The sequence below is a fragment of the Phocoena phocoena genome, chromosome 20 (assembly GCF_963924675.1).
Source record: "Phocoena phocoena chromosome 20, mPhoPho1.1, whole genome shotgun sequence".
Classification (NCBI taxonomy): domain Eukaryota; kingdom Metazoa; phylum Chordata; class Mammalia; order Artiodactyla; family Phocoenidae; genus Phocoena; species Phocoena phocoena.
Window position 1 is genome coordinate 51,921,749 of NC_089238.1, and position 23,095 is coordinate 51,944,843.

General features: G+C 43.3%; 1 protein-coding gene across 1 annotated transcript in view; it reads right to left on the reverse strand.

Annotated features, from left to right (window-relative positions):
• Positions 1–23,095, reverse strand: part of CDYL2 (chromodomain Y like 2) — a 185,297-nt gene that overhangs the window by 45,412 nt on the left and 116,790 nt on the right. The window contains exon 2 of the mRNA XM_065898787.1: positions 11,596–12,184. Coding sequence (XP_065754859.1) covers positions 11,596–12,184 — 589 coding nt within the window. The remainder of the gene's footprint in view (positions 1–11,595; positions 12,185–23,095) is intronic.

Sequence of the window (23,095 nt, forward strand, 5' to 3'; positions counted from 1 at the left end):
AAAAACAAAAAGGTTGGTTAAAGTCTGCTGCCTGGGAGTGGGTGTTTCAAGTTTGTTAAAAGAACAGCCGTGCCCAGAGAAACGGATACCTGCCTTCACAAGAGGCCCCGCGTGGACACCCTCTTCAGGCTTGCTGTGATTCACCAGATGGCTTGGGGCCACTGCCCGCGCCACTGGGGACAAGCTGGGCACCTCCAGAAGCAGTGGTGATTCTAAAGGTCATGAACCGGGGTCAAGTTCAGGGCATGGAACAAGATATTTCTGAAACAATCACAATTTTGAGGAAGTATCAGGGAACTCTAACAAGCCCAGGAGGGTTATTCAGGACTTTTACCACTATCCTCTTAAGGGAACCCAGCCTATAATTTTCCTTTTTCCTCCCTTCCTTGTCTGGTTTGGAAATCCAGGTTATACTGGTCTTCACACAAGAGTTGGAGTGTTTTCTCTTTTTCTGTTCTCTGCAACCATTCGGATATGAGAGGGAAAGGTTCCGTTCTAGAATATTAGGGAGGCTTGCCTGTAAAATCATCTGAGCCTTGTGTGCCTTCTCCCCGCTTTATATGAGAGATGTGTAAAGACTGGTTTAATAATTTAAGAGTGATTGCCTGAGGGAGACCTTCAAGACGGCGGAGGAGTAAGACGTGGAGATCACCTTCCTCCCCACAAATACATCAGAAATACATCTACATGTGGAACGACTCCTACAGAACACCTACTGAACGCTGGCAGAAGACCTCAGACCTCCCCAAAGGCAAGAAACTCCCCACGTACCTGGCCGTGTGGCTGACAGGCTCTTGGTGCTCCAGCCGGGTGTCAGGCCTGTGCCTCTGAGGTGGGAGAGCCAAGTTCAGGACACTGGTCCACCAGAGACTTCGCAGCTCCACGTAATATCAAACGGCGAAAGCTCTCCCAGAGATCTCCATCTGAACACCAAGACCCAGCTCCACTCACTGACCAGCAAGCTACAGTGCAGGACACATTATGCCAAACAACTAGCAAGACAGGAACACAACCCCATCCATTAGCAGAGAGGCTGCCTAAAATCATAATAAGGTCACAGACACCCTAAAACACACCACCAGACATGGTCCTGCCCACCGGAAGGACAAGATCCAGCCTCATCCACCACAACACAGGCACTAGTCCCCTCCACCAGGAAGCCTACAGAACCCACTGAACCAACCTTAGCCACTGGGGGAAGACACCAAAAACAACAAGAACTATGAACCTGTAGCCTGCGAAAAGGACACCCCAGACACAGTAAGATAAGCAAAATGAGAAGGTAGAGAAACACACAGCAGATGAAGGAGCAAAGTAAAAACCCACCAAACCAAACAAATGAAGAGGAAATAGGCAGTCTACCTGAAAAAGAATTCAGAGTAATGATAGTAAAGATGATCCAAAATCTTGGAAATAGAATAGAGAAAATACAAGGAATGTTTAACAAGGACCTAGAAGAACAAAAGAGAAAACAAACAATGATGAACAACACAATAAATGAAATTAAAAATTCTCTAGAAGGAATAATAGCAGAGTAATTGAGGCAGAAGAACGGATAAGTGACCTGGAAGATAAAATAGTGGAAATAACTACTGCAGAGCAGAAGTAAGAAAACAGAATGAAAAGAAATGAGGACAGTCTTAGAGACCTCTGAGACAACATTCAACACACCAACATTTGAATTATAGGGGTCCTAGAAGAAGAAGGAGAGAAAAACAAAGGGACTGAAAAAATATTTGAAGAGATTATAGTTGAAAACTTCCTTAACATGGGAAAGGAAATAGTCAATCAAGTCCAGGAAGCACAGAGAGTCCCATACAGGATAAATCTGAGGAGAAACATGCCAAGACACATATTAAGTAAACTATCAAAAATTAAATACAAGGAAAAAGTATTAAAAGCAGCAAGGGAAAAACAACAAATACATACAAGGGAATCCCCATAAGGTTAACAGCAGATCTTTCAGCAGAAACTCTGCAAGCCAGAAGGGAGTGGCAGGACATATTTAAAGTGATGAAAGGGAAAAACATACAACCAAGATTACTCTACCCAGCAAGGATCTCATTCAGATTCGACAGAGAAATTAAAACCTTTAAAGACAAGCAAAAGCTAAGAGAATTCAGCACCACCAAACCAGCTTTACACCAAATGCTAAAGGAACTTCTTTAGGCAGGAAACACAATAGAAGGAAGAGACCTACAATAACAAACCCAAAACAATTAAGAAAATGGTAATAGGAACATACATATCAATAATTACCTTAAATATAAATGGATGAAATGTTCCTGTCAAAAGACACAGACTGGCTGAATGGATACAAAAACAAGACCCGTATAAATGCTGTCTACAAGAGACCCACTTCAGACCTAGGGACACATACAGACTGAAAGTGAGGGGATGGAAAAAGATACTCCATGCGAATGGAAATCAAAAGAAAGGTGGAGTAGCAATACTCATATCAGACAAAATAGATTTTAAAATAAAGACTGTTATAAGACACAAAGAAGGACACTACATAATGATCAAGGGATCCATCCAAGAAGAAGATATAACAATTGTAAACATTTATGCACCCAACATAGGAGCACCTCAATACATAAGGCAAATGCTAACAGCCATAAAAGGGGAAATCAACAGTAACACATTCATAGTAGGGGACTTTAACACCCCACTTTCACCAATGGACAGATCATCCAAAATGAAAATAAATAAGGAAACACAAGCTTTAAATGATACATTAAACAAGATAGACTTAATTGATATTTATAGAACATTCCATCCAAAAACAACAGAATACACATTTTTCTCAAGCGCTCATGGAACATTCTCCAGGATAGATCATATCTTGGGTCACAAATCAAGCCTTGGTAAATTTAAGAAAATTGAAATCATATCAAGTATCTTTTCCGACCACAACGCTATGAGACTAGATATCGATTACAGGAAAAGATCTGTAAAAAATACAAACACATGGAGGCTAAACAATACACTATTTAATAACGAAGTGATCACTGAAGAAATCAAAGAGGAAATCAAAAAATACCTAGAAACAAATGACAATGGAGACACGACGACCCAAAACCTATGGGACGCAGCAAAAGCAGTTCTAAGAGGGAAGTTTATAGCAATACAATCCTACCTTAAGAAACAGGAAACATCTCGAATAAACAACCTAACTTTGCACCTAAAGCAATTAGAGAAAGAAGAACAAAAAAACCCCAAAGTTAGCAGAAGGAAAGAAATCATAAAGATCAGATCAGAAGTAAATGAAAAAGAAATGAAGGAAACAATAGTAAAGATCAATAAAACTAAAAGCTAGTTCTTTGAGAAGATAAACAAAATTGATAAACCATTAACCAGACTCATCAAGAAAAAAAGGGAGAGGCATCAAGAAAAAAAGGGAGAGGACTCAAATCAATAGAATTAGAAATGAAAAAGGAGAAGTAACAACTGACACTGCAGAAATACAAAAGATCATGAGAGATTACTCCAAGCTACTACATGCCAATAAAATTGATAACCTGGAAGGAATGGACAAATTCTTAGAAAAGCACAACCTTCCGAGACTGAACCAGGAAGAAATAGAGAATATAAACAGACCAATCACAAGCACTGAAAATGAGACTGTGATCAAAAATCGTCCAACAAACAAAAGCCCAGGACCAGATGGCTTCACAGGTGAATTCTATCAAACATTTAGAAAACAGCTAACACCTATCCTTCTCAAACTCTTCCAAAATACAGCAGAGGGAGGAACACTCCCAAACTCATTCTAGGAGGTCACCATCACCCTGATACCAAAACCAGACAAAGATGTCACAAAGAAAGAAAACTACAGGCCAATATCACTGATGAACACAGATGCAAAAATCCTCAATAAAATACTAGCACACAAAATCCAACTGCACATTGAAAGGATCATACACCATGATCAAGTGGGGTTTATCCCAGGAATGCAAGGATTCTTCAATATATGCAAATCAATCAATGTGATAAACTATACCAACCAGCTGAAGGAGAAAAACAGTATGATCATCTCAAAATATGCAGAAAAAGCTTTTGACAAAGTTCAACACCAATTTATGATAAAAACCCTCCAGAAAGTAGGCATACAGGGAACTTACCTCAACATAATAAAGGCCATATATGACAAACCCACAGCGAACACCATTCTCAATGGCGAAAAACTGAAACCATTTCCTCTAAGATCAGGAACAAGACAGGGCTGTCCACTCTCACCACTATTATTCAACACAGTTTTGGAAGTTTTAGCCACAGCAATCAGAGAAGAAAAAGAAATAAAAGGAATCCAAATCGGAAAAGAAGAAGTAAAGCTGTCACTGTTTGCAGATGACATGATACTATACATAGAGAATCCTAAAGATGCTACCAGAAAACTACTAGAGCTAATCAATGAATTTGGTAAAGTAGTAGGATACAGAATTAATGCACAGAAATCTCTTGAATTCCTATACAATAATGATGAAAAATCTGAAAGAGATATTAAGGAAACACTCCCATTTACCACTGCAACAAAAAGAATAAAATACCTAGGAATAAACCTACCTAGGGAGACAAAAGCCCTTTATGCAGAAAACTGTAAGACACTGATGAAAGAAATTAAAGATGATAAAAACAGATGGAGAGATATACCATGTTCTTGGATTGAAAGAATCAACACTGTGAAAATGACTATACTAGCCAAAGCAATCTACAGATTCAATGCAATCCTTATCAAACTATCAATGGCATTTTTCACAGAACTAGAACAAAAAATTTCACAATTTGTATGGAAACACAAAAGACCCTGACTAGCCAAAGCAACCTTGAGAAAGAAAAACGGAGCTGGAGGAATCAGGCTCCAGGACTTCAGGCTATACTACAAAGCTACAGTAATCAAGACAGTATTGTACTGGCACAAAAACAGAAATAGAGATCAATGGAACAGGATAGAAAGCCCAGAGATGAACTCACGCACATATGGTCACCTTATCTTCGATAAAGGAGGCAAGAATATACAATGGAGAAAAGACAGCCTCTTCAATAAATGGTGCTGGGAAAACTGGACAGCTACATGTAAAAGAATGAAATTAGAATACTCCCTAACACCATACACAAAAATAAACTCAAAATGGATTAGAGACCTAAATGTAAGGCCAGACACTATCAAACTCTTAAAGGAAAACACAGGGAGAACACTCTATGACATAAATCACAGCAAGATCCTTTTTGACCCACTTCCTAGAGAAATGGAAATGAAAACAAAAATAAACTAATGGGACCTAATGAAACTTAAAAGGTTTTGCACAGCAAAGGAACGAATAAACCAGGTGAAAAGACAACCCTCAGAATGGGAGAAAATATTTGCAAATGAAGCAACTGACAAAGGATTCATCTCCAAAATATACAAGCAGCTCGCGCAGTGCAATATCAAAAAAACAAACAGCCCAATCCAGAAATGGGCAGAAGACCTAAACAGACATTTCTCCAAAGAACATATACAGAGTGCCAACAAACACACGAAAGGATGCTCAACATCACTAATCATCAGAGAAATGCAAATCAAAACTACAATGAGGTATCACCTCATACCGGTCAGAATGGCCATCATCAAAAAATCTACAAATAATAAATGCTGGAGAGGGTGTGGAGAAAAGGGAACCCTCTTGTACTGTGGGAATGTAAATTGATACAGACACTATGGAGGTTCCTTAGAAAACTAAAAATGGAACTACCATATGACCCAGCAATCCCACTACTGGGCATATACCCTGAGAAAACCATAATTCAAAAAGTGTCATGTACCACAATGTTCACTGCAGCTCTATTTACAATGGCCAGGACATGGAAGCAACGTAAGTGTCCATCAACAGATGAATGGATAAAGAAGATGTGGCACATATATACAGTGGAATATTACTCAGCCATAAAAAGAAACGAAATTGAGTTATTTGTAGTGAGGTGGATGGACCTAGAGACTGTCATACAGAGTGAAGTCAGGAAGAGAAAAATAAATACCATATGCTAACACATACATATGGAATCTAAAAAAAAAAAAAAAAAGGGGTTCTGAAGAACCTAGGGGCAGGACAGGAATAAAGATGCAGATGTAGAGAATGGACTTGAGGACATGGGGAGGGGGAAAGGTAAGCTGGGACAAAGTGAGAGAGTGGCATGGACATATATACACTACCAAATGTAAAACAGATAGCTAGTGGGAAGCAGCTGCATAGCACAGGGAGATCAGCTTGGTGCTTTGTGACTACCTAGAAGGGTGGGGTAGGGAGGGTGGGAGGGAGATGCAAGAGGGAGGAGATATGAGGATATACGTATATGTATAGCTGATTCACTTTGTTGTGAAGCAGAAACACACCATTGTAAAGCAATTATACTGCAAAAAAGATGCTTAAAAAAAAAAGAGTTATTGCCCTATTCAGGTTTTCTAGTTGTGAGTCCGTTTTGTTAAGTTGTATTTTTTTTTACGAAATTGACCATTTACTCCTGGCTTTCAAATTGAATGGCACAGAGTTAATCTCAATTTCTCAGGCTTAGAAGAATTGTAACTGTCCATCAATAAGAAATGAGGGTGAGTCCAAGTGGCTTCTGCCCCACGAGCACTCTGGGGGTCCCCCAATCAGGGCATATTGTTTTTCAATTTTATTTTACATTGGAGTATAGCTGATGAACAATGCTGTGATAGTTTCAGGTGCACAGCAAAGAGACTCAGCCATACATATGCATGTATCCATTCTCCTCCACACTCCCCCCCCCGCCCCCCCCCCCCCCCCCCCCCGGCATCCAGGCTGCCACATAACGCTGAGCAGAGTTCAGTCAGGGCATATTTTTATCAGGGATCAGGAACTGCCTTGTACTGCCTGGGAGCCAGCTGAGCAGTGATCTAGGGACCATCACTGGAGTCGAACTGCCTGGGTTTCTCTCCTAGTCCCAACCTGGACCCTTGTAACTTCAGTCTCCTCCTCCGAAAAATGGGTAGTCTCCTAACAGCTGCCGGTTAGCACTGAGAGGGTCACCAAAGGACTCTTTGTAACCTCCAAGGCCTAACAGGGAAGTTCCCATGCAATAAGACTTCCACTGAACAACTTCATTTCACAAACTTTCAACTTACGAATTCTCAGGAATGCAAACTCAAGGACCAGAGCAAAAGGGCTTCAACTCTCCCCAGTACCACCAACTGGTGTTCCCAACCACTGTCTGTCATTTTTGTCCCAACCACCTTGGTGCTTATTCGTCTAGAGCAGCGAGCAGTTCTGAAAGCAGGGTCCCTGGTGCAGTGGCAGCATCTGGTAACTTGCTAGCAATGCAGATTTTCAGGCTCTGCTCCATACCTACTAACTCAGAAACTCTGGGGGTTGGCACAGTAATCTGTGTTTTAACATACCCGCCAGTGGATTCTGATGCCGGCTCCATGTCTGAGAGCCCAAGGTTTTCGAAAGTCATAGGGCATCTCCCATGTTCACGCTTCATTCTGAAGTGCTTTTAAAACATGGTTACTCCATTATGATCAATAAAAGGAAAACGATCATCCTGTTGATAGAGTGAGTAGGAGGAGATAAACAAACATGAGAGAAGTGAAAGCTGAGATAATTTTAAAAGATCAATGGAGAGACGATGGCAAGTGTTGCACGTTTGTGTGGGATGACTCACTCAGTGATAGGAACAATTCTGAAAACACTGAATCAGGCGGTGTCTGAGATGCAGCGCCTGGGCCACAGACAACACTCATCAGAAAACAAGGACGATGATTCTCAAAATTCAAGGAAATGCGAACACGGGGTCACCGGGTCAGCATCAAAGTGGAAACTCACTGGCTTCATGGAAATTCGGAAAACGCTGGGCGTCTGTGTGTTGCGCTGGGGCTCAGAGTTTGCTCCTAGGCAGGGGTGTGTCCACAGGTTAGAGGCTCATCTGAATCTGTCAAATATTGATGCTTTGGCCTATTCTGATGAAACAGAACTAATCAGTTCTAGACCAGACCACAGCAGGAGTTCACTAACCCAACGGTTTTTCTATATGGATGAAACAGGTCTGTTTTAGGAAAAAAAAAAAAGCGAGAGAGAGGGATGCCTGGTAGACAGTGCATTAGCAAGAAGGAGAAATTATATCAGGTTTTAAATGTTTAAAGGACTAAATCACACTCCCACTTATAAGCTTAAAACCGAAGGAGTAACTCGATCTACCAACAAAGGATGGGATCTATGAACCACCCATCACTTACAACCAAACGCTTATGCAGGAACGACTGTATATATCATGGAAGTTAAAATTCAGCATTTAAAAGACACAATCCACACCCTGCCCCCTGAGATTCACTTGACTGGGGTAGAGCCCACTTTTAACAAGCTCCCGAAGGGATACTGAGGCAGATGGTACCCGGACCACAGAGCCATTTGTCCTTACGGGAGAAGAATCAGAAGCAAAAGCGGCACTGAGTCGCTGCACGTGCTTCACAAACATTGCTGGGGAAAATGCTGTCGGAAACCAAAGCACCACCCGCTGGAGCCCCAATTTAGCACCTGTTCCCACAGCTCAGATCGGGGAAGTCAGCAGTAAATGAGTAACGTGTTACATAAGTTGCTTTTCTGTATGCAGAACCTTAATTCACCAAAGAGAAGTTGAAATCATATAAAAAGCAACAGCCCACCCCCAAAACAAATGCTGGGAAAGCGTAGCCAGGATCTCCCCGTCCCCTTCTGCAAGGCAAAGATGAGGCCCCCTCCGTGCTGAAAACCCTGCTACCTCACCCTTGTGCCACTGGGATCTGGATCCTTGGTGGCAGTGGTCAGAGAAGGTGGGGCTGGGGAGGGCGGGTAGGAAAACATTCAGGGTCTGCATGGGCATGGACACTGGCTGCATCAAGGCTTCCCTCGGGCTGAAAACATAAGTGGAGTCACGTTGTGCTTCACTATGCCTCTGACCCCTGGCTGGCAAGTTCTGGAACGACACAACTCCCTCTGTCTTGGGTCTTCTCCAAGAACCCCAAACCTTTCTCTCCTCTCTCTCTCTCTCTCTCTCTCTGGCAAGGATTCTCAGTCTTTTCCTCTTCCCAGTTACTCCAAGACCTGGATATTATGCTATTTCTAACTAGAGTGTTAAAAGCTGACCAGGGCTGGGGCATTTATCACCCCAGTGACCACAGAAGATGTCACACAGACATGGAAAGGCATACCATCTACGTAACATACGTGTTACTCCTTCCAGCGAGTCAGCCTCAGGAGTCTTCTCAACAATGACCCAGAGACACCCACTCTCAACCTAGCAGAGAGCAGACTGTAAGTTTCCGAGGGCACAGTCCTTACCTATCTTTTTATTACTTTACTCCAAGCACCTAGCGTGGTGATTAACTCTCAGGAAGAACAAAAGAAGTATTGAATTGACTTAAATTGACTCCCGATGTGAAACGTAATTATCACCCCATTTTGCCACAGAGCAGGTCCCCAAATGCATGAGAGCCACCTAGGGTGCTTGTTAAAAACCCATCTTCTGGGCTCCACCCCAGACTTAGTAAATCAGATTCTACAGGATTTGCATTTTAACCAAGCGCCAGGGAATCTTACACACATGAATTTGAGAACCACTGCCTTAGGCTTATGAGACCCTCAAGGACACTAATATTGTGGGATGCGAGTAAACAAAAGGGCCCTTTGGGAACACCCAAAACCAAACAAAAGAGAGGCAGGTGGCTTCCTCCCCTCTGTCCAGGCATGGGCCAGAGTGGAGTAGAGAACATTCAACATCGGGGAAAAAATGAGGCCAGGAAGAGATCAAAGACAAGAAAGACCTGGGGAAGCCCTCGAGGTTAACAAGGCCACCACTGAGGCCAGCAGGCTCCTTCTCATGTTTCCCCGGGTCACGGGGAACCATGCTCCATCACCAGATCGGGAACCGGGCGGTATCGATGAGGCCCAAGGACAGGTTGCGCACAGCTAGCAGCCCTGCCCCACTCTGGAAAAGGGCATGGAAGGAGAAGCATGCCTTCGTTGAAACTTCTCTACAGGTCTGCCTTCCCTCTCGGCCCTGCAGTGTGGCAGCTCGAGTCAGCACACTTCCCTGCCCACGTTCCCATCCCCCCACTCTCAGGGCAGCCACATCTTGAGCAGGGTAGAGGGCTGCTCCCGGCCGGGGTGCCAGCAATCACACCCGAGTTCCTTGAGCCTGCACCCAAGGAGCCTCACAAGCCCCCCTTCCAGAGACAGGGAATCCCTCCGCTGCTGTCACAGGAACGTCAAACACCAATGTCTGTGCCAGGCCTCATTTACACAAGCCCACTCCTCCCCAAGAGATGGATTTTTAAAACAAACAGCTTTTCCGTATGTTAGCAGGCAGAGTCATGTCAGCATCAGGGATCCCCAGACGGAAACATGAGTCAGTCTGGGGCAGAGACTGCTAAATAAATCCTCTTTGGGTGAAATTCCTCTCTCTGGAGAATGAGGAACCTCAAAGCGGATCGCTCAGATTCCCTGGCAAGAATGCCTACAGACACCACGTTCTCCCCAGCCGGGCACGCCCTGAGCACCCTGAACTCTGAAATCATCACCTCTCTAACATGCATCTGCCTCTGTCACCCCATCCTTCCGGAAACTCTCCCAACCCGTCCCACCTGCGTCCCGGCACCCCTATTCCCACACGCACTCTGGTTCCATCCAGGGCAACGGGTGGCCCTACTCTGTTGGGCATGGGTTGTCCACACTCGAGGAGGATTTCCTGACATCCCAAGGCTTAGAGTTCTGGCAGCTAAAGAGACAAATGCACCACGTGGACACACGGGTACCTGAGAAATGAAGGAACACAGGTAACAGGTGCAGACGGCTCACCTGGAAGACTCAGCCACCGAGCACTCTGTTGAGATGTCAGATTTGGGAGCTTGAATTACCTGGGTCATCGCCTCCTCTTGCCTTAATTTTGCTTGTGGGGACTTGGTCAGAGGGAGGGATTCCTGAATGCTGTGTTGCTTGTGGGAGGTGACAAGAAGGTACAAAGCAAAAGAACTGGCCTAGGAGGGGGTCGGGGCAGCATTTAGGACCTAACACAGACATGGGGCCAGATCATGCATGTTAGTGAGAGATGAGAGGCAGGAGGCTCCAGCTTAAGGACCAGCTGGGAGAATTCCAAGTCCAAACTGAGAAGCAGCAGAGCCTGGCCCAGACCTCGCCTCTCCGGGCTACAGCGCTTACAGCAGGAGAATGGAAGCAAGGGCTCTGGGAGGTGCATGCGGCCTCTGAAAGGTACTGGTCCTGTGGGGATATGAGTCTCGGGTCCTGATGGGTGAAGACTCTGAGCCGCCATCAGAGCAGGGGCTCCAGAGCGGTTACCATGGCTTCGGGTGCCTTTAAGCACAACCAGGGATTTCCGACGCGGGACAAGTCTTGGCTGGTACATCAGTGGCTGGGCCCCGCCCGCCCCCACACGCATAGGTGTCTGTAACCAGTGCAGGCACGTGAGCGAGCCCACAGTGCCCTAGGTGAAAAAGACAAAGGGACAATTACTGCCTGGCTGAGGGTCAGGGCCGGGGTGGGGGCAGTGTGTTTCCCTAGGCTGCCCGCAAAGCCCCATCCAAGAGGAAGACCAGCCACGTACCGAGTCCGTTCTCCGCCAGCGCCGCGGGGCTCACGTGGCAGTCGCCCAGGTCCTGCTCACCCACGTCATTCAAATCCAAGCCGGGCTGGTGGGACCCGTTTCCAAAATGCCTCTCTTCCTTCTCGGAGCCGGCGTCCCCGTTTTCCATCCCATTCTGCGCCTTTTTCAGGGGCATTATTTGCAAGCCACTGGGGGTAGTCCTGTAAGACACCGTCTTGGTGGCCCTGTCCCCGCCTGCAGGGGGCTTGGCCGGATACCCTTTTTTCGGCTTGGACAGGGAAGGGTTGATCCGCTTCCGTTTATGGGAAGTCCCTTTGCTCTTGCCGGATTCCGAGGGTCTGTGGGACAGTTTCTCGACCGAGGGGCCTCGGCCGTCCCGCAGAAGCTTGGAGGCGCCGGACTGCTTCCCCGACTTGAGCCTTTTGTCCTTGGCCAGGTGCAGCCCGTTGAACTCATCAATGAACTCCTCGCAGTGCAGCAGGTGGTGCTCGGGCTCCCACGTGTCCTCCGTGCTCCCGTAGCCTTTCCACCGGATCAGATACTCCCATTTTCCCTTCTTGTTCTTCCTCTTGTCTACAATCCTTTCAACCTGGGATGCAAGAGGAGAATCAGGAAAGAGAGAGACAGAAGGAAAAAAAAAAATCAGTCCCAGAACACAAGAACAATGCAGAGCCCTCGGGATAGATGCATCCGCCCTGCCCATAGGGCGAGCTGCTCCCGAGGCAGGAAGCTGACCCTCCCAGGAGCCTTCAAGAAGGCTGGTTTATTTTAGTACATCGCCGAAAGGAACTGGCGGTGAACAACAACCATCGTTGTTTCCCATGACAACCGCACGATGCCACACCTGCCTGGCTGCATCGACCCGTCCATCCAAGGCTTACTCTTACTCGAAATCGCATTGCAAGCGTTCACTGAAGATCTATATTCTTTTCATTGCACCGAAGTCGAATCAGACTTTTAAAGACCAATTTGGTGTGCGTTTTTCACCGTTACTTATAATAATAAGTAACACTGAGCGTTTACATTATAGGCACTCTTCTAAATGTATCCTTACTTACAATGATACTAATGATGAGTAATATTCGCTGGGCATGTGTGCGGCAGACGCTACTAAATGCTGGCCACGGATGGTCCCATTTCATTTTCTCCAGACAACAACCCGATGCAGTAGGTGTCCTTCCTATCCCCACTTTACAGAGAGGGAAGTGGGGCGGAGAGATTGTCTCTCAACCAAGCTCCAAGCTGGTAAAAGCAGAGCTGGGATTTCAACCACTCTCACCCCGAGTTTTTTTTCTTAATCATTAGGCCATACCAACTCTCTCTCAACTATAAAAATCTTCCATATTGGCCAAAACCGACTCGAATCAATGAAACCCAATATCCCCCTATTCGGCTCCCCCAGCAGCAACACAGGGGGTACAGCTGCGAGGTAAGGGTGACATTTTTTGAGCGCCTATTATGTACCTTGCATAATCCCACAGAGTGTACATTATTAATGCTCCGATTTGATAGATGAGGGATTAAGTATGACGCAAACTGCCTACAACGCAGGGCTAAGAGGTGGTAGAGGTAGATGTGAACGTATATCTGGTTTTCGAGCCATGTAACTCCTATCTACCTTCAAAAGTATAAATCTCTCGTCTTCAACGAGACATGGAAAAACACACTTAGAAAATGCCAGTCCGAAGGCTAATAACTGGTGAATCGGGGTGAAGGGTGTGTGAGGCTTCACTTATTATTCTCTCAACTTTGCTATACATGTGAAATTTTTAATTTAAAAAAACTGACAGAAAATTTCCAGTGCTCTACCCAAAAAAGAGCTAAATTTCAATGAAAAAGTAAACAATTATATTCAAAAGTTTACTATATTTTAATGTCAAGATAATATACTTTTCTAGGATGGAATTCGACCCAGTGAAATGAAGTAATAAGTGAGGAATATGCCCTCGAAACTCATGGAAAAAAAACCAGTATGAGAGGGGAGAAGCAGTTACAGTTATAGTTGATAATTGTTAAAGATGGGTAATAGGTAAATGTGGGTTCATTATACAATTGTTTATGCCTGCATGTTGGAATTTTTATGTGTCTAAATTTTTCCATAATAAAAATTTTTGAAAAGTGAGATTATCTCCCAATGATCTATATACAACAGAAGCTATGCAAAATAATTAAACGACTTTCATTGCTTTGCACTTAATAAATGTCTAAACAGCTAGGCCATATTGCCTCTTTTATAATACTGCTTCTTCATAGACAATTTAAATTGTTTCCTTAATTGATCCATCTGAAATCAAATTGGCCTATTTCTATGAAAATTTCTTTCCTTATAAAATGCTCTGTAAACATCTGTTTTAGATTTATTACATAATTTTTAGATGTATCACACAAACTCTATAATAGCTTGAAAAAGTAAAATCACGCCAAACGAATCCAACTTCCAATCTCTGAATCAAGGAATGGGACTAGCTGGGTATTCATTTGTGATAATGCTGCAAAAGAGTCAAGAGTGTCTCTGCAGGAGCCTGCAGCTTTGCACATTTGTAGGACTCTGAAGGGGGAAACCCTCTGCAAGCTAACGGAGGGAGGAAAGTGAACAAGCAACATGGCACTGCTGGAAATAGCAGCATCCCTGAGAAGACCAACCTAGGAGTGTCAGGAGGAAGCCCAGAAATGTCTAAGGGCTATGAGCTAAGGGATGCGTGTTGGCGTGGAGGTCTCCAGCTTCAGAAAGCATGTGCTTGGCTCCCAGAATGGAGAACCTTCTTCCCCAGAATAAAGCAGAAAACCATGTTAGACAAACAGCCAACACAGTGATAGGTGGGTAGGTGGATGGATGGGTAGATGGATGGGTGGATGGAAAAATGGATGGTTGAATGGATGAATGAACAGATGGCTGGAGAGTGGAAAACCAGCTCCTCCCCCAGCGTGGCCCCAAGTAGCCATGTAGACACTCCATGTGTTCTTGGGCAAGTTACTAAACCTCAGGTGACTCACCTAACAAGGGGGAAATAACAGCACTTACCTCATAGGGTGATAGTGGAGGATATACAAATAAGGAGATTAGCATTCCAGAGTAAAGGTCACTTAATCTTGCATACCCTCCTGTGAATACAAACCTGGGTGGTATCTAAAGATAATGTTTCTCCACCTTGCAGAACGTGACCCCCTGAGGACACTCAACTCCTCCCCGGGAAGAAGACAGAGTAGAGTCCACCTACTTAGATAAGTCCTTCCAAGTGTGGGAGACGGCTGTGCAGAGGAGGGCTGCTCGAGAAGCTTGGGCAGTCAGCAAGGGTGGAGTGTCTACATGGCTACTTGGGGCTGCACTGGGGGAGGAGCTAGTTTTCTTTCCTCCTAGTTACTGGAGGACTGAGTCACAAGTGGCTTTATGAGGGACAGAAAGGCCACTGCTTCCACCTCTGGTACCATCCAGAAAGCCACTGGGTGGCTTGACCGTCATTTCTACTTAAATTAACCCAATACCAACAATGAACAGTATTAACAGGATTATTAATGGCCTGACATGCAGGGGAAAAACTACTGGCTCTTCCACTTTCTATTCACATGACCCTGGGCAAGTTGCCCAGCCTCTCTGGGACTCAATGTCCCCATCTGTCAAACAGAAATAGTAATAATAATAATAGTAGCTTCCTGCAAGGTTGTTGGAATAAGGAATAAGGTGTGATTGAGAAAGTAAAGTGCCTTGAACACCACAAAGCACTACGAGGACATGAGTGGAATTGCTCTCAGAAATATAAAGCTTCAGGTGACAAAAGTGATTTTATATACATGATTTCTTCTACCGTTTAAACCTTTTATAAAAAACGGGTTTTTTTCAGGTTCAGAAAAACAACTGCTTTTTCTGAAAGACGAAAATGCCCACTAGGAGCTCAGAGGAGAGCTGGCTCCCAAACACCCCACCAGGCTTTGAATGTGCCATCTCCTGGGAACTAATCTCCTTCTTTACATCCCTGTACAGGTTTTCTGACCCTCTTTTCCTCTTCTTCTCGGGAGATCCTCAGATAGAACCAGAACTCTAGTCTGTTCTGTTGATAACAAAAGCCTACATTATTTAGGACTTGAATGTTAAATGACTGCAACGTTCTCTGTCTGGAAATCCTGTCTTTCCCTTAAGCTCCCCCCAACCTCCGCCACTGTCCTCAACTCCTCACACCTGTTGAAAACAGAGACCTGGGCCCCCAGGTGCTAGCAGCTCTGCTCTTGATGCCCCGCGCCCACGCTACCTGCAGAGGCCTCGTGCACTACCTGAGGCTCAGGCCCTCCAAATGGAAACAATGGTCAATTCCCTTCTCCTGTAGTTACCTAGGAATGCGTGAATGATATTTAAAAAGCATGTGCTCACACACCTGCCACCTTCTCTATTCAAAGGTAAGCAATCTGAGGACCTGAACGATTCCTTTGAGTTCAACCAAATCATTCATTAACATGTTCTCTCTGTGATCCCCGCTAACACAAGATGCGACTCTACTGCAGGTGGGGCAGGGAAATGGAAGCAATTATTACCAGCGCCACGATGACAAGTGGATGGCTGTCTCCTTAGGAATGAAGATGATGACAGTCACCTCTAGTGGTACATGCTAAGTTCCAGGAACTGTGTTAATAACTTATAAGCTGACCACTGGGCAGTATTCTCACCACTGACAGGTGAGGAAGTTGAGGCTCAGAGAAGTTAGGTAAGTTTCCCTCCATCACACAGTCAGTAGGTGGTTAGCCAACATTGGAACCCTAGTTCATCTGAGTCCTCGGCCCAAGTTCTTGGCCACCTGGCTACACCTCACCAGTGGGAAGCCACCAGAACCAGGCAAGCAAGGTGCCAAGCACGTGGCCCACAAGCACTGAAGAAGGAGACGGCTTCGTGAAGTCCTGCATCCAACACTGTAACGTGTGTCCGTACACAAGGCACCGCAGGCCATGGTGAACCCACAGACCGCCAGCACGGCACCCACAGGCTGGTGGGGACACAGCGCTTGAATGAGGGTGCACGAAGTCACAGGTGATAACAATTATGAAAAGGGCTCTGACGGTGAAGAGAAAGGGGCCGTGGGAAAGAAAGGCTACTTCAAATTGGATGGACAGGGAGGTTCCTCTGAGAAGGAACGGGGCCTTCGGAGATGGAGAAAATTTGGACCAGTGAGAGGCTTTTCCAGGCAGCAGGACAGCCTCCTCAGCTGTTCACTGGCAGGTGACCCAATAACACCACCCCCACCTAACATTCACTCAGCATTTACCAAATGCCAGCCACTGTCCTATGTGATCCCTACACAGTAATGTAATATTATACATGTTAACTCATTTAATCTTCAAAATACCTGAACGAGGTAGGTCACTTTATTCTCTTTTTGACAAAGGACAAAGCTGAGACACCCAGGGATTAAGGACCTTGGCCAAGACCCCAGCTCTGACAAGCACCAGAGAGTTAAGACTTGGTTTGATGCATCCTGGCTCCAGACCCCATGCTTTCAAGGATGACACCATATCCACTCCCCACTCTTGTTCAGTGAGCCCAACCTGACTAAGGCTGATGGCATACGTGCAACTTCTGATGCCCCCCCAACTCCTGCCGGGTCACAGAAAACCTACAGCATCTTTACATGGCTTGTAAGTGGCCTCTCAAAGAAAACTCTAATTCAAAAAGATACATGCACCCCAATATTCATAGCTGCACTATTTACAATAGCCAAGACATGGAAACAAATGTCCATCAACAGATGAATGGATATAGAAGATGTAGTGTATATATATATATATATATATATATATATATATATATATATATATATATATATATATATGTTGGTATATAATATATACAATGGAATATTACTCAGCCATAAAAAATGAAATAATGCCATTTGCAGCAACATGGATGGACTTCACCTATCATACTAAGTGAAGTAAGTCACACAGAGAAAGACAAATATATGGTATCACCTATATGTGGAATCTAAAAACAATAATACAAATGAACTTATTTAGAAAACGGAAAGAGATTCAGACATAAAAAACAAACTTACGGTTACCAAAGGGGAAAGGGGAGGGAGGGATAAATTAGGGGTCTGGCATTAGCAGATACACACCACTATTTATAAAATAGTAAACAACAAGGTCCGACTATATAGCACAAGGAACTACATTCAATATCTTGTAATAACCTATAATGGAAAAGAATCTGAAAAAGCGTAGATATATATATGTATGTATAACTGAATCACTTTGTTGAACACCTGAAACTAACACAACATTGTAAATCAACTGTACTTCAATTTTTTAAAAAAGTAGCCTCCTGAGCTTGACTCTCCTGGGGTCTCCCAGCATGCCATGTGGGCCTCCCTCCCCTCCTGCTCCAATTCTCCATCGGTTCAAAGGGAAAAAGACTAATCATCAGTCATATTCCCTATCCCAGCTTCCCATCAAACCCAAAGGGTATATAAAATGACAATAGCTCGGGCTTCCCTGGTGGCGCAGTGGTTGAGAGTCCGCCTGCCAATGCAGGGGACACAGGTTCGTGTCCCAGTCCGGGAAGATTCCACATGCCGCGGAGCGGCTGGGCCCGTGAGCCATGGCCGCTGAGCCTGTGCATCTAGAGCCTGTGCTCTGCAACGGGAGAGGCCACAACAGTGAGAGGCCCATGTACAGCAAAAAAAATAAAGTAATAAAATAAAATAAAATGACAATAGCTCAAGAATCCAGGATCACCAACGAAGATTTTCCAGACGCTGGAAGGAAGGCCCCTCACACCAGATGGCGTTGGATGAGAAACTTTGGGTTACTAGTACATGTCTTAACCTCTGAATGCAAAGAACAAGGCCATAAAGGAGGATGATGTCCACAACTGCTGTCTACCCACACATACACCAGAGCAGCCAGCCTTGGACATTCCCCAGATTCTGGACCTCAAACCCCACACCCACAGGACCTCTCTTTCTGCATCCTTTCAACATCCTGGGACAGCTTCCTTGGAGGTAGAGAGGCACAGGCTCCCATCTTTACGACTTGGGGTATGAAGTCCTCAGGAAGAGTAAAGACGGGACAAGTTCTGGGGACAACCAGGTATGGACTGTTTCAGGTCTAGAAGATGGTGGTTGCTTCAGATTATCTAGTCAGAGAAGAAGGCAGTAAGAAGACGTGGCACGTCCCACTCAGTCCAGCCAAACTACAGTATACTAAGGATATAGCTGCAGACCAAGAAATTCGGCTCAGAGCCATGCAATTCAAGCTAGCATCGGGTGAGGGACTGAATGGGGAACACAGCAGCATCCAAGTGAGGAGGGGAACAATAGGAACTCCCACACCCACTCTGTTGGAAAACACTAAACCACAGAGACTTCTGTTTGATCAAGAGCACACAGACAAAAACTGGTAACATATTTATAAAAACTTCTAAAACAGAGCAGAAGCAAGAACTACAGTCCTGCAGCCTATGGAACAAAAACCACATTCACAGAAAGACAGACAAGATGAAAAGGCAGAGGGCTATGTACCAGATGAAGGAACAAGATAAAACCCCAGAAAACAACTAAATGAAGTGGAGATAGGCAACCTTCCAGAAAAAGAATTCAGAATAATAATAGTGAAGATGATCCAGGACCTCGGAAAAAGAATGGAGGCAAAGATCGAGAAGATGCAAGAAATGTTTAACAAAGACCTAGAAGAATTAAAGAACAAACACCGAGAAGAATTAAAGAACAAACAAACAGAGATGAACAATTCAATAACTGAAATGAAAAATACACTAGAAGGAAGCAATAGCAGAAAAACTGAGGCAGAAGAACGGATAAGTGACCTGGAAGACAGAATAGTGGAATTCACTGCTGTGGAACAGAATAAAGAAACAAGAATGAAAGGAAATGAAGACAGCCTAAGAGACCTCTGGGACAACATTAAATGCAACAACATTCGCATTATAGGGGTCCCAGAAGGAGAAGAGAGAGAGAAAGGACCTGAGAAAATATTTGAAGAGATTATAGTTGAAAACTTCCCTAACATGGGAGAGGAAATAGCCACCCAAGTCCAGGAAGCACAGAGAGTCCCAGGCAGAATAAACCCGAGGAGAAACACGCCGAGACACATAGTAATCAAATTGACAAAAATTAAAGACAAAGAAAAATTATTGAAAGCAGCAAGGGAAAAAGACAAATAACATACAAGGGAACTCCCATAAGATTAACAGCTGATTTCTCAGCAGAAACTCTACAAGTCAAAAGGGAGTGGCATGATATATTTAAAGTGATGAAAGGGAAGAACCTACAACCAATATTACTCTACCCGGCAAGGGTCTCATTCAGATTCGATGGAGAAATCAAAACCTTTACAGACAAACAAAAGCTAAAAGAATTCAGCACCACCAAACCAGCTTTACAACAAGGGCTAAAGGAACTTCTCTAACTGGGAAACACAAGAGAAGAAAAGGACCTACAAAAACAAACCCGTAACAATTAAGAAAATGGTAATAGTAACATACATTTTGATAATTACCTTAAACATGAATGGATTAAATGCTCCAAGCAAAAGACACAGGCTCAGTGAATGGATACAAAAACAAGACCCATATATATGCTGTCTACAAGAGACCCACTCCAGACCTAGGGACACATACAGACTGAAAGTGAGGGGATGGAAAAAGATACTCCATGCCAATGGAAATCAAAAGAAAGCCAGAGTAGCAATACTCATATTAGATAAAATAGACTTTAAAATAAAGAATGTTACAACAGACAAGGAAGGACACTACATAATGATCAAGGGATCAATCCGAGAAGAAGATATAACAATTATAAATATATATGCACCCAACATAGGAGCACCTCAATACATAAGGCAACTGCTAACAGCTATAAAAGAGGAAATCGACAGTAACACAATAATAGTGGGGGGACTTTAACACCTCCCTTACACCAATGGACAGATCATCCAAACAGAAAATTAATAATGAAACACAAGCTCTAAATGACACAATAGACCAGATAGATTTAATTGATATTTATAGGACATTCTGTCCAAAAACAGCAGATTACACTTTCTTCTCAAGTGCACATGGAATATTCTCCAGGATAAATCACATCTTGGGTCACAAATCAAGCCTCAGTAAATTTTTAAAAATTGCAATCATACTAAGCATCTTTTCTGACCACAAGGCTATGAGATTAGAAATCAATTACAGGGAAAAAAAAAAACCCTAAAAGACACAAACACATGGCGGCTAAACAATACGTTACTAAATAACCAAAAGATCACTGAAGAAATCAAAGAGGAAATCAAAAAATACCTAGAGACAGATGACAACAAAAACACGATGATCCAAAACCTATGGGATGCAGCAAAAGCAGTTTTAAGAGGGAAGTTTACAGCAATACAAGACTACCTCAAGAAACAAGAAAAATCTCAAATAAACGATATAACCTTACACAAGGAACTAGAGAAAGAAGAACAAACAAAACCCAAAGTTAGTAGAAAGAAAGAAATCATAAAGATCAGAGGAGAAATAAATGAAATAGAAACAAAGAAAACAACAGCAAAGATCAATAAAACTAAAAGCTGGTTCTTTGAGAAGATAAACAAAATTGATAAACCATTAGCCAGACTCATCAAGAAGAAGAGGGAGAGGACTCAAATCAATAAAATTAGAAATGGAAAAAAAAACCCTTCTAAAATACATCAGAACAAGATCATAACTAAAAATTCTCTGTAATATCCTACTAAGAAAAGTATTACTATACATTTTTGGATAGCATTTGTGTCATGTTTTCAAAGACTACAGAAAATATGGCCTCTGTTTTTAAAAGATAGAGAGAGGAAATAAAGATAAATGATGAAATGAAATAAATAGGTTGAGTAGGGAACTGAATTGAAAGTAGACCCATTTATATAAGAAAGGATGTAAGGAAACCAAAGGGGGAAAAAGAAAAAAAAAAAAAAAAAACACAGGCAAAGAAATAAAATTCCCATTGGAACCAGGAAAGGACAGAGCCAACATGCACAAAATGAAATCAGTGATGTATATGACATACTTGAAGAGCTCTCCAAGAATGCAGAAGAAAAGGACACAGAGATTTTTAAAGAAAACATTAAGGAAAATGAGTGTAGGCATCCAGGAGGGTTAACAGAGACCCAAGCAATGTAAGTCTGACAAAGGGAAAAAAATCAAAATGGGACAAGAACATTAATAAAGCATAACAGAAGAGATCTCTGTATCTTGAGTCTGTAGGTCAAAAAAAGATCTCTGATGGCGGAAGCAAAGGTTGAGAATAAATCAACTTTATTTCTATTCTTGCAAAACTTAATTTCAAAAAATTAAACTCCCTACCTCACACCCCAACCTTCCCCCATCCAAAATAGTACAGAAGTTGAAAACATAAATATTGTAAACTTAAGAATTCTAAAACCAGTCAAGTGGACCTTCAGTTGGGAAGGAAGGAGGAAGACATTTCGTTGGTTAAAGGACAAAACATAAACTAACCCATTAAAAAAACGAGCCTGGAGGATCTCATAATGCCAGAAAATAAGAAATGTTCAACCAATCAACCGCAAATGATGGCAGTGGAATGCCAAAGGAGCCAACTGGAAGAGGTCCCAGTGGCCAAAGCTGGAATAATTTGAATAATAAATAGGTTATACATGTATAACCTAAAGAATAAAATAAATATCCATGAGTTCACCTGATATAAATAAATGAATTAATTATCAGAAGTTGGCCTGCAGGCCAAATCTGGCCCAGTGTCTGTTTTTAAGAATAAAGATTCATTGGAACACACCACACCCATTCATTTAGGTATCATCTATGGTACTTCACGCTCTCAGAGTCAGTTGTGTAACAGAGACTGCATGGTCCATAAAGACTAAAATATTTGCTATATGGTCCATCACAGAAAAAGCTTGCCGACTCTGGAATAAATAAACAAATGGGAGAAGGGACAAATATTCCTTATAGCTGAATTCCAAATAACAAATGTAAAAAGAATAAAGGAAATAGAAAAATCACCATTAGAGCATCACAGTAATAACTGCTACAGACAAGAGCCACAGATGGATGCTAAAACGAGTTGGTAAAACTTTAAAGAGAAATAGGATACTTGCATAGCCTGGAAATATCTTCCCCGACATATTTATGAACTATCATGGTAGTCTGAACAGATGCCCACCAATTGATCCTCTTCCCTCTAGGAGGTGCAGGTTAATTCCTCTCCCCTTAAGTGACTGGACTTAATGGCCCCTTTCTAACAAACAGAGTACGCAAAGGAAAATAAGAGCACCTGTACGGTGCAGAAACCTGGCCCACACCAGGGATCAAGGTTACATCACCTGCATAAATCGTGTTGCTGGCATGTATACTCTGATCTGATTCACTGAGAAGCACACTTCCCCTTTGTGGTATAATCCCCCAAACCCATAACCTATTAATTACACATCAGACAAACCCAAATTGAAGGACAGTCTGCAAAATACTTGACCAGTACACTGGAAAAGTATCAAGTCACAAAAT